This window comes from Hyla sarda, chromosome 6, assembly GCF_029499605.1.
Source record: "Hyla sarda isolate aHylSar1 chromosome 6, aHylSar1.hap1, whole genome shotgun sequence".
NCBI classification, from domain to species: domain Eukaryota; kingdom Metazoa; phylum Chordata; class Amphibia; order Anura; family Hylidae; genus Hyla; species Hyla sarda.
Genome location: NC_079194.1, coordinates 292,230,712 through 292,248,097, shown reverse-complemented (window position 1 = coordinate 292,248,097; position 17,386 = coordinate 292,230,712). Strand labels below are relative to the sequence as shown.

The window sequence follows — 17,386 nt, the reverse complement described above, 5'->3', positions numbered from 1 at the left end:
TGCTTGCGCCTTTTTTGCACCATTTTTAGACACAAAAAAACGTCTAAAGCCAATGAGACATGTCGGCCATAGTGTATATTATAAGGAATTTTTGGGGTACTATGGTTTTTATAGGCCACAATAAATTATGGTATTGTATTCAGAGGGTGCAAGGCAAGGTTATATTCAGAGAGCACAGTATGTGGTAGTATTATATTCAGAGGGTTCAGTGTGTTGTAGTAACATATTCAGAGGTTACGGTGTGTGGCGGTTTTATATACAGAGGGTACTGTGTGTGGCGGTTTTATATACAGAGGGTACTGTGTGTGGCGGTTTTATATACAGAGGGTACGGTGTGTGGCGGTTTTTATATACAGAGGGTACGGTGTGTGGCGGTTTTATATACAGAGGGTACGGTGTGTGGCGGTTTTTAGAGATGAGCGAACTTACAGTAAATTCGATTTGTCACAAACTTCTCAGCTCGGCGGTTGCTGACTTTTCCTGCATAAATTAGTTCAGCTTTCCGGCGCTCCGGTGGGCTGGAAAAGGTGGATACAGTCCTAGGAAAGAGTCTCCTAGGACTGTATCCACCTTTTCCAGCCCACCGGAGCACCGGAAAGCTGAACTAATTTATGCAGGAAAAGTCCTCAACTGCCGAGCCGAGAAGTTCGTGACGAATCGAATTTACTGTAAGTTCGCTCATCTCTAGTCGGCTTCTATCTGCACTGAATTGCACGCTGGAGGCAGGCCCGCCGTATGGATTTGAATATTCATGGTCGCTGGTCACGTGAGCGCTAAGCGCTCACGTGACCAGTGACCATGAATATTCCAATCCAGCCGGCGGGCCCGCCTCCGGCGCACAATTCAGCGCAGATCTTCTGAGGAACCGGGCACCGGACTAAAAGTATGTATATTAGTCAGAGACCCTGCATCGGTCTCCTGTTCACCCGCACTATAACCCGGTGTATTGGGTTTAGGTTTAGGGTGACTCCGGTCGGCTCAGTTTTGACCGGTATGCGGTTTCCTGACCGGACCTAAAACCGTAGTATACTACGGTTTTAGGTCCGGTCCAAAATCGCATACGGGTCAAAACTGAGCTGACCGGAGTCACCGTTTGACTCCGGTCGGATCATTAAAGTAAATGGAGTCATGGGCTGATCGGGCCGGGGTACGGGAGCGCCCGGTTTGCCCCTCCCCCCGCCGGATCCGCCACCCGTATGTACAAAACGTGGAGTGAATGCACCCTCAGTGTTGGTGAACGGGATGATCATTTTCCTTTTAAAGAAAAAAAAATGCAGTTTTCCACGGGAGTACCCCTTTTAAAGGAAAACGGTCGCCTTCTATTTGAATATCCATGGTCGCTGATCACGTGAGCGCTAAGCGGAGTACCCCATTTAAGCTTTAAAAAATAAGTTGTGTAGAAACGTACGGTAGCTTTATGGATGACTAGCCGGCTGTCACTCGGGGCTGGGTATTCACCTAGTTTTCTGCAAAAAACAAAAATAAGAACAACCTAGAAACGTCAGTGTGCAGGCAGCGAACTCCCAGCTCTACAAGGAGAGCGTTGTTGTCATCAGGAGTGGGAGGGGAGGGAGTATAAAGCTGAGGGTGGAAGACATAACCAGGAGCAGGCACAGGAGCAGCAGAGCTGACAGCATAGTCCTCCTCCAGAAGAGCCTGCCATAGCCTGAGGACCATAGTGCCCACTGCAGGCATCCTCCTCCCCTACAGAGTTCTTCTTCCACCATGTCTTCAGCAGTCATGCCAGCCAAGCAGTCTGCCTTGCCACATTACACTGGTGTCATAGAGGAATACCCACAACCCATCCAGCCCAGAACCCTGAGAGGCAAGGGCAAGCTGAGGAGGCCCAGGCAGACCAGGTTCAAGACTCAACCGGTCACCTTCGATGAGATCCAGGAGGTGGAAGAAGAAGGGTTGTCCCCTACCGAGGAGGAGAAAGCCAGAAAATCCTTCCTGCAGTCCCTGGAGAGTCTGAGGAGAAGCTCCCATAACATGCACCTCCAGAAGGACAAACTGTGCAGCTCCAAGCTGAGGCATAGCCTGGACTCCAGCGACTCGGACTCCACACAGTGACTAGACCTGGTGCCCACCAGTGCCCATGGGACAAACAAAGGGTTAAACTATTGCCTCCCTTCAGCTCTAAATCTGAGCGGCTCAGCTGGGGACCACTAGAGGGCGCAGCAGGTAGGAGCCTATACCTGACTATGGCCTGTACCTGTGGGGCTGGGATGTCTCTGACCAGGACCTTTTTTTGGCACTGCAGGAGTTAACCAGACTTTTTTTTTTGTGTTGGGACTGTGTTGTCTCCGATGGATACGAAAGGGTTAAGCGACCAGCTGCTGATCATACCCCCATAACTAAGGGATGGGGGAAGACAAGTGTGGCCATGGACCTGCTCTATAATCCGCCCACCCCCCCCCCGGAACAGATTTGCACTCTCCGCCTCTTTCCAAGAAGGCAAGAAGGGGTTAAATAATAATATTTTTTTGATGATGACGACGACAACCGATACAATGGATACTATTTATTTTTGCACCCTCACTGCTCTTCTCTTCGCCTTGTTACATTTTCTATTCGTATAAAAGTTCTATATATTTACAGTTATTACTATATATATATTTTAAATAAACACAATTGCAAAGTCTCTTGCTGGGATTTGTAGTTCATTCAGCAGAAATGTACAGGATTTGTTGTTGTTTTTTTAGTAAGTTGCATGTTTAGCTTTCCTGTTGTGTTACTTAGACCAGTAGATTGTAAAGCTACAACTCCCCGGGGATGATGGGAATTGTAGTTTTGCAAGGGTTAGGGCAGTGTTTTCCAAACAGGGTGTCTCCAGCTGTTGCAAAACTGCAACTCCCAGCATGCCTGGACAGCCAACGCCTGTCCGGGCATGCTGGGATTAGTAGTTTTGCAACAGCTGGAGGCACCCCTGGTTGGGAAACACGGACATATACTATACAGTCCAAAATGCTGGGAGTTGTAGTTTTGCAACAGCTGGAGGCACACTGTTTGGAAAACGCTAGGTATGGGGGGGGGGGGACACTTGATTAGAGGATTGCATAGTGACCTGTATTATTCTGCCCTCAGGGCATGCTGGGAGTTGTAGTTCTGTAACAGCTGGCGAGCCACAGGATGGGGAATAGAGATGAGCGAACTTACAGTAAATTCGATTCGTCACGAACTTCTCGGCTCGGCAGTTGATGACTTATCCTGCATAAATTAGTTCAGCTTTCCGGTGCTCCGGTGGGCTGGGAAAGGTGGATACAGTCCTAGGAGACTCTTTCCTAGGACTGTATCCACCTTTTCCAGCCCACCGGAGCACCGGAAAGCTGAACTAATTTATGCAGGAAAAGTAATCAACTGCTGAGCCGAGAAGTTTGTGACGAATCGAATTTACTGTAAGTTTGCTCATCTCTAATGGGGAACATAAAAAGTTATATTAAGAACAGTGCCAATCTTGTTCACAGGCAGCATATGGCGTTGCGGCTCTGACTTAGTCGCTAGGGTCTAGTAAGTGGAGCTGCAGTACCAGAAGCAGTCTATAGACAAGAGTGGCGCTGTTTTTTATTTATTTATTTTTTCCTAATATTCTTATTCGCTCAATGGAGAGGGGCTGTTAATATTCATTTTTGCTCTAAACGAATGCCGGGTGCAGCATGGAGATCACGGGGGTCCCCAGCGGCGGGACCCCCGCAATCAGACATCTTATCCCCTATCGTTTGGATAAGGGATGAAATGTCTATGGGCGGAGTACCCCTTTAAGAAGTATTCTGGAGGGAGGAGAAAGATGGTTTTCCAAGCAACCGGTGGCAGAAAGTTTATACAGATATGTAAATTACTTTTATTAAAAAAAATCTTAATCCTTCCAGTACACATCAGCTGCTGTATGCGCCACAGGAAGTTGTGTAGTTCTTTCCAGTCTGACCACAGTGCTTTCTGCTGCCACCTCCTGTCCGTGTCAGGAACTGTCCAGAGAAGGAGCAAATCCCCATAGCAAACCTCTCCTGCTCCGAGCAGTTTCTGACATGGACAGAGGTGGAAACATAGAGGTCAGACTGGAAAGATCTACACAACTTCCTAATGTGGTCCTCAAGTACCCCCAACAGATCATGTTGTTAGGATTTCCTTAGTGTTGGGGAATACTTAAGTACCACGCTTGGGGAAACACTATTCTGGAGCCTAGAGCTCTATCTGTATACTGCTGCTGCTATATATATGGATTAAAAATATATAGTAGTTATACACCTCCCCTCCAGCTCTGTCTGTATATTGCTGCTAACTTTATGGGATTAGGAAATATAGTAGTTATACACCTCCCCTCCAGATCTATCTGTATACTGCTGCTATCTCTATGGGATCAGGATATATAGTAATTACACACCTCCCCTCAGCTCTATCTGTATACTGCTGCTGCTATCTCTATGGGATCAGGATATATAGTAGTTATACACCTCCCCTCCAGCGCAATCTGTATACTGCTGCTATCTCTATGGGATTAGGATATCTCTATGGGATTAGGATATATAGTAATTATATCTCTATGGGATCCGGATATATAGTAATTATACACCTCCACTCAGCTCTGTCTGTATACTGCTGCTGCTATCTCTATGGGATCAGGATATATAGTAGTTATACACCTCCCCTCCAGCGCTATCTGTATACTGCTGCTATCTCTATGGGATCAGGATATATAGTAATTATATCTCTATGGGATCAGGATATATAGTAGTTATACACCTCCCCTCCAGATCTATCTGTATACTGCTGCTATCTCTATGGGATCAGGATATATAGTAGTTGTACCCTCCTCTTAGGCTCTGTTCACACATTGCGTCTCTTGCTGCTTTTTTCCCAAATCATGGCAAAAAGTGAGATATTGTGCCGAAATTTTCCAAAATTTTTACTCTGATTTTTGAAAATCCCTGCTAAGGGTGCGTTCACACGCTCTTTGTTTTTGCGGGTTTTCCGCTGCGTATTTGAAAGTGGGCGGGCTCTTCTCGGCTGTCCGCAGCAGATTTTCCGCGGCGGAATTTACGCTGCGGAAAATCCGCCACAGTCCTTACTGATTTCAATGGGGCTTTCGGCTGATTTTCCGCAGTGTAAATTCCTCTGTGGAAAAAGAGCCCGCCCACCTTTCAAATACGCAGCGGAAAACCCGCAAAAAAAAAAAGCGCGTGTCAGCGCACCCTAAAACTGTTTAAAATGCAATAAAAATTTGTAAAAAGTCAACGTGTGAACAGTCTAAAGGATGTAAAATTTTTATAAAGCACCTCAATTGTGGTTATATATATGCATGAAAACTGCACAGTGAGAATTGATCCCCATTAGTGCGGTGTTTCCCAACCAGGGTGCCTCCAGCTGTTGCAAAACTACAACTCCCAGCATGCCCGGACAGCCGAAGGCTGTCCGGGCATGCTGGGAGTTGTAGTTTTACAACAGCTGGAGGCACCCTGGTTGGGAAACACTGCATTCGTGAGTCTCATGAGATCCCCTGGGTGATCTCCAGCACAAGCAGCCTGATGAGATGACCAGGTGCAGTGATCAAACACCTGATCCACAGCCAGAGGATTTATGTAGGCTGCATCATAGAACCACATCACTGTGTATTTGTGAACCAAAATGAGCCTTTCCCAGCCTGCCACATCAGCAAAAACAGGTAAGCGCAAATGCGTACACGCAAATCTCTACATCTCTAATAGCCTAATTCTAATAGCCTACACTGCACTATAGAAGAATTTTTTTTATTTTATTTTGCAGAATGCTTCTTTTAGGAGAAGGAACGGGTTTTGCCCCCTTGTAGTTGATATTAACCCCTGCATCACAGGGCATGCCAAAATTATTGTGTGGTTGCAGCACTTTACACAGGTAGCAGGTACACATATATAGGATGGAGATTTATCAAAACTTGTGCAGAGGAAAAGTTGCCCAGTTGCCCATAGCAACCAATCAGATCGCTACTTTCATTTTGCAGAGGCCTTGTTAGAAATGAAAGAAGCGATCTGATTGGTTGCTATGGGCAACTGGTCAACGTTTCCTTTGCACAAGTTTTGATAAATCTCCCCCTATATACGTTAGCCAATAGGATGGCGAAAGGAAGAGAATTGCGTCTAATCTGCTTAGTTGGTTACGGAAAATGTTTTGTGCTGTTTCGACACAGTTTGCGCCATATTTATCAATTTACCCATTCCTGCATTCGTGACAATGTTAAAGGGGTTATCCAGCACTGTGCTCGTGATGTCAGCAGAGAGCTCTGTGTTCCAAAAAGAAAACTATTTCCTCTGTAGTATTCAGCAGCTAATAAGTACTGGAAGGATTAAGATTTTTTAATAGAAGTAATTTACAAATCTGTTTAACTTTCTGGCACCAGTTGATTTAAAAAATAAATAAATAAATAAAAAAAAATTTCCACTGGAGTATCCCTTTAACCTGTTAAGGACCCAGGGCGTACCTGTACGTCCTGAGTCCGCTCCCGATCTATAACGCTGGGCCACGGCGTGGCCCCACGTCATAGCGGCCGGGACCCGTGGCTAATATCGCGCGGCATTGATCGCGGTGCCGCGCGCTATTAACCCTTCAACTTTGAACGCCGCGTCTAAAATGAAAGTGAAACCATGCCGGTTAGGTCTGGGAGCTGTTCGAGATAGCCGCGGCAAAATCGCGGCATCCCGAACAGCTTACATGACAGCTGGAGGGTCCCTACCTGCCTCCTCACTGTCCCATCGCCGAATGACTGCTCAGTGCCTGAGATCCAGGCATGAGCAGTCAAGCGGCAGAATCATCGATCACTGATCTTTTACATTGATCACTGGTTTCTCATAAGAAACCAGTGTGTGCAGTGTTATAGGTCCCTATGGGATAACAATGATCAGTGTAAGAGATCAGTGTGTGCAGTGTTATAGGTCCCTATGGGATAACAATGATCAGTGTAAGATCAGTGTGTGCAGTTTTATAGGTCCCTATGGGATAACAATGATCAGTGTAAGAGATCAGTGTGTGCAGTGTTATAGGTCCCTATGGGATAACAATGATCAGTGTAAGAGATCAGTGTGTGCAGTGTTATAGGTCCCTATGGGATAACAATGATCAGTGTAAGAGATCAGTGTGTGCAGTGTTATAGGTCCCTATGGGATAACAATGATCAGTGTAAGAGATCAGTGTGTGCAGTGTTATAGGTCCCTATGGGATAACAATGATCAGTATAAGAGATCAGTGTGTGCAGTGTTATAGGTCCCTATGGGATAACAATGATCAGTGTGTGCAGTGTTCTAGGTCCCTATGGGATAACAATGATCAGTATAAGAGATCAGTGTGTGCAGTGTTATAGGTCCCTATGGGATAACAATGATCAGTGTGTGCAGTGTTATAGGTCCCTATGGGATAACAATGATCAGTGTGTGCAGTGTTATAGGTCCCTATGGGACCTATAACACTGCAAATAAAAAGTGAAAAAAAAAGTTAATAAAGACCTATTAAAAGTTTGAATCACCCCCCTTTTCCCATAAAAAAAAAAACCCAGTGTAAATAAAAATAAACATATATGGTATCGCCGTGTGCGGAAATGTCCGAATTATAAAAATATATTGTTAATGAAACCGCTCGGTCAATGGCGTGCACCAAAAAAATTCCAAAGTCCAAAATAGTGCATTTTTGGTCACTTTTTATATCATGAAAAAATAAATAAAAAGCGATCAATAAGTCCTATCAATGCAAAATGGTACCGCTAAAATCTTCAGATCACGGCGCAAAAAATGAGCCCTCATACCGCCCCATACACGGAAAAATGAAAAAGTTATAGGGGTCAGAAGATGACAATTTTAAACGTATAAATTTTCCTGCATGTAGTTAGGATTTTTTCCAGAAGTCCGACAAAATCAAACCTATATAAGTAGGGGATCATATTAATCGTATGGACCTACAGAATAATAATAAGGTGTCATTTTTACCGAAAAATGTACTACGTAGAAACGGAAGCCCCCAAAATTTACAAAACGGCGTTTTTTTTTTCAATTTTGTCTCACATTGATTTTTTTTCCCATTTTGCCGTAGATTTTTGGGTAAAATGACTGATCTCACTGCAAAGAAGAATTGGTGGCGCAAAAAAGAAGCCATCATATGGATTTTTTGGTGAAAAATTGAAAGAGTTATGATTTTTTAAAGAGAAAAACGAAAATTCAAAAACGGAAAAACCCTGGGTCCTTAAGGGGTTAAGGCTGTTTGCTACTTTATGCTGTCCACAAAAGTCGCAAAAAACAAGTGCTTAGGCGCACGTGCGTCATTTTGTGTGCCCGGCGTAAGCAAAAAAAAAAAGCTCTACGTGCAATGATAAATCTCCCCCCTATATAATTATGCAAATAGCAGTAAAATGCACCAATTTTACAGCGGTCGTCTGCATCAAAAAGGATGCAGTAATTAGTTGCGATTCTGCTAATTTCCCGCAATGTGTGAACACAGCCCGATGTAATTAGCCGTCATCTATTAGATCTGGAAACGTCTTTGAGTCGAGTGATTATTAATCGTGTGACACTTGGCTGACCACAAGGGAAACCATGCGGAACGGCGCGGTCATGGATATTCTGCTTGTTACAGGAAATCTGACAGAGTCCAAAAAAACTCTGTCAATATGAAGAAGAAAAAAAAAATTAGCTAATTTCTAATATACATATTTCTCCAATTAAAGGATAAATAAAAAAAATAAAAAATACTTTCTTTTAAAAACAGCACCACTCTTAGTCTCAGGTTGTGAGTGGTATTGCAGCTCAGTTCTATGTAAGTGAATTCTGCTGAGCTGTGTAATACCAGGCGCAACCTGAGGACAGGGGTGGCAATTAGAGATGAGCGAACTTACAGTAAATTCGATTCGTCACGAACTTCTCGGCTCGGCAGTTGATAACTTTTCCTGCATAAATTAGTTCAGCTTTCAGGTGCTCCCGTGGGCTGGAAAAGGTGGATACAGTCTTAGGAGACTCTTTCCTAGGACTGTATCCACCTTTTACAGCCCACCGGAGCACCGGAAAGCTGAGCTAATTTATGCAGTCGTTTGTGACGAATGGAATTTACTGTAAGTTCGCTCATCTCTAGTGGCAATATTTATTTATTTATTTATTTTATTTTTTTGGAAGAAAGTGGATATTTTTTTCTTATCCTGAATTATTCCCTTAATCACAGTTTTTTTTTTTCATATCACTGCTTTTTGTCACTGAATGGAAACATTATTGTTTACAAAATAAAAAAACAACAACATTGGGATAAGTGTATGATGGCGGAGGTCCAACTGCTGGGACCCCATCCTCTTGATCTAGAACAGTGTATCCCGAATGGTGTGCCTCCAGCTGTTGCAAAACTACAACTCCCAGCATTCCCGGGCATTCACTAAAGCCTGAAAAGACAAAAGGTACAAATGTATGAGCCAATTACAACCGATATGGTCAACATTACAGCTCCCATCCAGCTTTACCGGAGTCCCGAGTGGCAAATCTGCCTTGCTGTACAGCAGTGTTTCCCAACCAGTGTGCCTCCAGCTGTTGCAAAACTACAACTCCCAGCATGCCCGGACAGCCGTTGGCTGTCCGGACATGCTGGGAGTTGTAGTTTTGCAACAGCTGGAGGCACACTGGTTGGGAAACACTGACAGGGATCTCCTGTCAGAACAGAATGGCAAAGGCTTCCATAGAAAATGAATAGAATGGTGCTGCGCACGCGCAACCACCTCTCCGTTCTGACAGGAGGCTCTGGGCGCTGTTCTTGATACCGCGACATGCAGAAGCCCCCCAATCATACACTTATCCCCTATTCTATGGATAAGATATCGGACACAACTTTTATTTTGCCTTTTTTTGGGCATTAAAAAAAAAAGTCACTAAAAAATTTTTTTTTTCCTAAATAATAAAATATGTGCATTAGTATAGGCATCTTTTAACTTAAAGGGTAGCTCCCGCCATCATGTTTTTTTTTTCCTGTCCCTGCCTATTGCCCTTCTATCCCTAACACCCTCCCTGCCTTTATTTATTTATTTTTTTTTACTATTTTTAAAATGCAGGCAGACTTCCCCAGCATGCACCACGTCACTGATGCCTGCTAGGGGCCAACTTCCGCCCTTAGTTCTCCTAACGGTGTGCCTCCAGCTGTTTCACCACTACAACTCCCAGCATGCCCTGACATCTACTGGCTGTCAGGGCATGCTGGGAGTTGTAGTGGTGAAACAACTGGAGGCACACCGTGATGGCCGCACATCCCGCTCCCCGCCGCGCAGCCCGCAGTCTGATTGACAGGAGGGAGCGAGCACCGCAGTGAATGAATTCCGACTCGTTGCCAGGCTTCAACGAGTCGAAATTCATTAGTGACGTCACTTAGCAATGCATTCGGCCACTAGGAGGGCGACCCCTAGTGGCCGAATTTAAAAGTGATTTTTAAACTGTTTTAAAATCACTTTTTTTTTTTTTTATTAAAGTATATTAGAGATATGTTGTAGTACTTAAGTACTACAACATATACATTTTTAGATTTCATGACAGTGCCCATTTAAAGGGGCACTGTCACCAACTTTATTTTTTGATATGTTGTAGTACTTATGTGCTACAACATATCTCTAATATACTTATATTATTTTTTTTTTCAATTAAAATAGTTTAATTTACATTTGAAAACCGGCCACTTTTCATTCAGCCTGCGCTCGCTCCCTGCCTGTCAATCAGACAGGCAGGGAGCGAGCGCATTGGTTCCCCGGCCACTGGCAGGGAGGCCACTCCTCCCGCACGTCGCCGCCGCCTCCGCCTCGTCCCTGCACGCCCGCTGCCGGACTCTACAGTAAGTGTAATGTGGGGGGGGGGGGGGTTGTGATGGAGGGAACGGGGTATGGCGCAGGGGGGGAGGGAGACGGAGGGGACGGGCTAGCGCCGCATGTAACTAACTAATAGTTTATCTACACAGGGTGCCTCCAGCTGTTTCAATACTACAACTCCAAGCATGCACTGACAGCCAATAGATGTCAGGGCAAGCTGGGAGTTGTAGTGATGAAACAGCTGGAGGCACTCTGTGTAGATGAACTAAGGGCGGAAGTCGTCCTCCCCAGCAGGCATCAGTGACGTGGTGCCTGCTGGGGAAGTCTGCCTGGTAGTGAGCATACTGCCAGGCAGACAAAAGGCATTTTTAATATAGTAAAAATAAAAATTAAAAGCAGGGAGGGGGTTAGGGATAGATTGGCAATAGGCAGGGACAGAAAAAAATTTAAATAGGATGGTGGGAGCTACCCTTTAACGCTTTTCTTATTACAAGAATAAGATTTTTTATTTATTTATTTATTTTTTTTATCAATTGGCTCAAGGATTTTGTATTAAAGAATTGGGTTGAAAAAAAAAAAAACATCAGAAAAAAGCTCCAACATTTGTGCACAAATTCTGTGCATTTACATGCATTTTTAGCCACCTATAGAAGTCAATGGGAGGAAAAAATGCTAAACTTTTTTGAAAAAAATTAAATAAATAAAAACCCAAAACAACCCCCCCCCCCCACACACAGCAAAAAACACCATTCCCAGAACATGCTGCCATTTTGAAAACAACCTTTGAGTCTGCGTTTCTGATTTTTATTTTTTATTTTTTTTTGTGTGTGTAGGGGGATGGGACAACAATAGCTAAAAAGCGCCAAATTGCCAAATACGGGGCATGTTTTTTTGGGGGGAAATAATGCTGCGGCCAGGTGTCAGCTGAGATTTAATAGGGAAATGAAAGACCAATCCACACACGTTTTTTTTTTTTTTTTTTCGCTCAGTAGCAGTTGAAAAAAAAAAAATACATAATTTTTTTTTTTAGGAAATTTTGGTAGTTCTTTTCTCCTATAGACTTCTATGGGAGGGAGAAAAAAAAAGAAGAACACCCAAAAACTATAATGTGAGTTTAACATTGGTGTTTTATTTATTTATTTATTTTTTTTGCAAAAGAAAAAAAGCAGGAGAGGTTCACTATGGGGATTTGCTTCTACTCTGGACAGTTCCTGACATGGACAGAGGTGGCAGCAGAGAGCACTGTGGTCAGACTCAAACTCAACTTCCTGTGAAGCATACACTAGCTAATATGTACTGGAAGGATTAAGATTTTTATATAGAAGTAATTTACAAATCTGTATACATTTCTGGCACCAGGTGACCCCCCCCCCCCCTCTGGAGTACCCCTTTAAGGCCACGTGACACAGCAGTATTTGGGTCAGTATCTTCTTTGAGTCCCTTTAGGAGCCAAAACCAGGAGTGGAACAAACGCAGTGAAAAAAGTGTCAGGAAAGATTTGTATCTCTTCTGTGTTTTGGCTACAAATAAGAAAACAAATCCTAAATCTAAAAATCTGCCAAAGAGTTGTTACAAAGTATCATGTATCCCAGCCTGTTCTGCATAGCTGTTACCTGAGACATTGTAACGAGACCTCAGCTGTGTAAATAGAGACTTCTCTTAGTCTCCATACCAGTGTTTTCCAACCAGTGTGCCTCCAGCTGTTGCAAAACTACAACTCCCAGCATGCCCGGACAGCCAAAGGCTGTCCGGGCATGCTGGGAGTTGTAGTTTTGCAACAGCTGGAGGCACACTGGTTGGAAAACACTGGGTTAAGGGGGACAGGAGAGGGTTTGCTACAGTTGTATCCAGCTTTGACAATCTTCTGTTACCTAAATGGATCAGCAGCCCAAATCTGTCTCCTGCTCTGATTGTTTGTTACAATGTGTTAGTGCAGGTGAAATGTATAATTCTATGGCTACATTTCCCAAAATATTGGTAAAGATCTGAATGTCTGACCCCTGTTCTGTACCCATGGCCTCTAGGCTCAAGTCCTTTCTTGTTACAATCATATAAAGAAGATATTACAAGTTTTATATAGTATAATAGAATGGTTGTTTAGCTCCACCTGCTGGTTAAATCCTAGAATGCTGATAGAAATAATACATATATAGTGATATATGCTGGTATAACCTTGGTATATACTGTATATAATTATATATGTACAGCTGGTATAAGTTATATATCTACTGTATATAGTGATATGGACAATGCTGGTATAACTTGGGTATATACTGTATATAATATATATGTACAGCTGGTATAAGTTATATATCTCCTGTATATAGTGATATGGACCATGCTGGTATAACCTTGGTATATACTGTATATAATATATATGTACAGCTGGTATAAGTTATATATCTCCTGTATAAAGTGATATGGACCATGCTGGTATAACCTGGGTATATACTGTATATAATATATATGTACAGCTGGTATAAGTTATATATCTCCTGTATATAGTGATATGGACCATGCTGGTATAACCTGGGTATATACTGTATATAATTTATATATGTACAGCTGGTATAAGTTATATATGTCCTGTATATAGTGATATAGAACATGCTGGTATAACCTGGGTATATACTGTATATAATTATATATGTACAGCTGGTATAAGTTATATATCTCCTGTATATAGTGATATGGACCATGCTGGTATAACCTGGGTATATACTGTATATAATTTATATATGTACAGCTGGTATAAGTTATATATCTCCTGTATATAGTGATATGGACCGTGCTGGTATAACCTGGGTATATACTGTATATAATATATATGTACAGCTGGTATAAGTTATATATCCCCTGTATATAGTTATATGGACCATGCTGGTATAACCTGGGTATATACTGTATATAATTATATATGTACAGCTGGTATAAGTTATATATCTCCTGTATATAGTGATATGGACCATGCTGGTATAACCTGGGTATATACTGTATATAATTATATATGTACAGCTGGTATAAGTTATATATCTCCTGTATATAGTGATATGGACCATGCTGGTATAACCTGGGTATATACTGTATATAATTATATATGTACAGCTGGTATAAGTTATATATCACCTGTATATAGTGATATGGACCATGCTGGTATAACCTGGGTATATACTGTATATAATATATATGTACAGCTGGTATAAGTTATATATCCCCTGTATAAAGTGATATGGACCATGCTGGTATAACCTGGGTATATACTGTATATAATATATATGTACAGCTGGTATAAGTTATATATCCCCTGTATATAGTTATATGGACCATGCTGGTATAACCTGGGTATATACTGTATATAATTATATATGTACAGCTGGTATTAGTTATATATCTCCTGTATATAGTGATATGGACCATGCTGGTATAACCTGGTATATACTGTATATAATTACATATGTACAGCTGGTATAAGTTATATATCTCCTGTATATAGTGATATGGACCGTGCTGTATAACCTGGGTATATACTGTATATAATATATATGTACAGCTGGTATAAGTTATATATCCCCTGTATATAGTTATATGGACCATGCTGGTATAACCTGGTATTTACTGTATATAATTGTATATGTACAGCTGGTATAAGTTATATATCTCCTGTATATAGTGATATGGACCGTGCTGGTATAACCTGGGTATATACTGTATATAATATATATGTACAGCTGGTATAAGTTATATATCTCTTGTATATAGTGATATGGCCCATGCTGGTATAACCTGGGTATATACTGTATATAATTATATATGTACAGCTGGTATAAGTTATATATCTCCTGTATATAGTCATGTGGACCATGCTGGTATAACCTGGGTATATACTGTATATAATTATATATGTACAGCTGGTATAAGTTTTATATATCTCCTGTATACAGTGATATGATGTACCATGCTGGTTTTGCAGTGTCCCACTGTGTTTTGATGCCTACTGGTTGTTGGATGTGGTTCCCTCATGTTATGTTCCTGCCATCTAGTGGTTGTATTGTGGTGGCGCTGTAGGGTAGGGAGCAGTACACTTGCACTAGGTTTATATTCGAGGGCTCTAGAAAAGCCAAGGTCTCTTGCTCATCCCATCCTTTTCTCACGGCTGAGAGGAATTCTCTAGATTAGGCCTAAAAAATTTGTAAAAAAAAACAAGCCCCTATGAAGCAATGAGTAAAGTCCCCGAGTATTTCAGTCACAACTAAAAGATACACTTGAAGCCACTTTACACAACAAGTGAGGATAAGCTTTACAAGTGCCTCATTGCCTTCTAGGGCCTACTTAGGCTTCAGGCCGGGCCTAGTCACCCATACAGCTGTGAACCCTGCAGATTGGGCATTACATGGTATATACAGGGAATACAGGAGCCAACTGATGGGAGACCAATGCAATGCAAGGGCCGGCCATATAGCAGGTCCTGTTCCCTCTGAATTGGCGCCCCCTTGGGATGCTCGTCCCAACACTGCAGTACAACCTGGGTATTTTCTCTATATAATTATATATGTACAGCTAGTATAAATCAGTCATATGGACCATGCTGATATAGCTTAGACTATTAGATATTAAAGGGGTACTCCGCTGCTCAGCGTTTGGAACTAAGCGCCGGGAGCTTTTGACGCCATAACCCCGTCCCCTCATGATGTTACATCCCGCCCCCTCAATGCAAGTCTATGGGAGGGGGCGTCACGCCCCCTCCCATAGACTTGCATTGAGGGGGCGGGGCTTCACATCATGAGGGGGCGGGGCTATGACGTCACGAGCTCCCGGCTCCAGCGTTCGGAACAGTTTGTTCCAAACGCTGAGAAGCGGAGTACCCCTTTAATCACAGAAGGACAGTACAGATTCGGTAGACGTTCCAACTACCCTTATAAGGATGAGGCTTCCACGCGTCAGCGGGTTGTGGGGGTAACAGAGCAGATTGTGTGTAGGATACATTACACAGCAAGTGCGAATAAGCTTCACAAGTGCCCTATTGCTTTCTAGTGCCTTTCAAGGACGCTATATGGCTGTTCAGGAACCGGCTCATCTACATGTAGGACATGTCCGTCCAGGTTAGCTTAGAGACTATTCCATCTTGGACTGTCCGGACGTCGATGAAGAAGAGGATTAATGCCCCTCTTCTTCCCCAACCTCCCCATATGTTTGCCCAGTAGTTTGACCCTGTGATCCTCCCTCCCCCCTACCCCATTGATCCCATGCCCCTCCCCGATCACAGACTGTAATGTGTTGGTGTTTTTTTATTTTGTTTCTTTAATATCGAGTGATGGAGCGGAGTGTTAGCGTAGCATGTGGTACGGTGTATAGCTTAGGGAACCTGTGCTGTATATTGTACTGTCATGCTTTGTGTGATTAATTGATTGTATGATTTGTAATGACGACTGAATGATGAATAAAGCTCTTTCAATACTGTATTGCTTTCAAGGGCCTACTTTGGCTTCAGGCCAGGCCTAGGCCAGACCTTTCTCGCAAAGAAAAAAATACCGGCCATGCTAATTTGCATAATTAATTATATATGCGTGACTTCACAGGATACACATATGTTAGGGAAATTTTTTCCTATTCTGACCCCTATAATTTTGTTATTTCTCCTTATACGGGGCCTGTATGAGGGTAATTTTTTGCGCCCCGATCTGTAGTTTTTAACAGGACCATTTTTGTTTTGATGTGACTTTTTGATCACTTTTTTTTTTAAATTAAATTCGGGAGTTGCAGTTAGTTACTAACTATAACTCCCAGCATGCCCTGATTCAGCCTGTGGCTCAGCAGCTGTTCCAAACAAAAACTACAACTCCCAGCATGTTTGACTATATTGTAGTATATAGTATAGGTCAGTGTTTCCCAACCAGGGGTGCCTCCAGCTGTTGCAAAACTACAAATCCCAGCATGTTGAACTATATAATAGTATGTAGTATAGGTCAGTGTTTCCCAACCAGGGGTGCCTTCAGCTGTTGCAAAACTACAAATCCCAGCATGTTGGACTATATAGTAGTATATAGTATAGGTCAGTGTTTCCCAACCCGGGGTGCCTCCAGCTGTGGCAAAACTACTAATCCCAGAATGCCCAGACAGGCGTTGGCTGTTCGGGCATGCTGGGAGTTGTAGTTTTGCAACAGCTGGAGACCCTCTGGTTGGGAAACACTGGTATAGCATATGGTACAATATAAAAATACCCCCAGGGTGGCCGAAATACCGGCTATGCCGGTAAAATACTGGCCACGTTGCAACCCTAGCCGGGCCTAGTCATCCATGTTGCTGTGAATTCTGCAGATCGGGCATTGAAGGGAATATACAGGGAATACTGCAGACACCAAAAACCCTGTGTGGCAAGGAAAGGGTGTATTTCCTTAGCTAACCCTGGAGAAACCTCCACCTGTGGCCTAATTAATGAGGTAGCAGTAAGAGGAAGTGTGTTTAAAAGGAAGTCAGACACAATAGTCTGTTCTCTCCCTAGAAGACAGCAAGGTGGCTGTAGGGGAGAGGCAGGGGTCCTGGTGAGGAACACACTGCCCGAGTTGTGAGTGGCCCCAAAGATTGGTGTGGACGAGACACACACAGCAA

The 17,386-nt window shown here is 43.0% G+C and overlaps 1 protein-coding gene across 1 annotated transcript; it reads left to right on the top strand.

Moving 5' to 3' along the window:
• The first annotated feature begins 1,222 nt into the window (after window positions 1-1,222).
• C6H11orf96 (chromosome 6 C11orf96 homolog) lies at window positions 1,223-2,638 on the top strand. The gene has a single exon (XM_056528553.1). The coding sequence runs from the start codon at window positions 1,726-1,728 to the stop codon at window positions 2,071-2,073; it is 348 nt and encodes a 115-aa protein (XP_056384528.1). The 5' UTR covers window positions 1,223-1,725; the 3' UTR covers window positions 2,074-2,638.
• The last annotated feature ends 14,748 nt before the right edge of the window (window positions 2,639-17,386 follow it).

Excerpts from the sequence above, each read along its gene's own strand:
- C6H11orf96 (XM_056528553.1), top strand. The coding sequence starts at position 1,726 with ATGTCTTCAGCAGTCATGCCAGCCAAGCAGTCTGCCTTGCCACATTAC.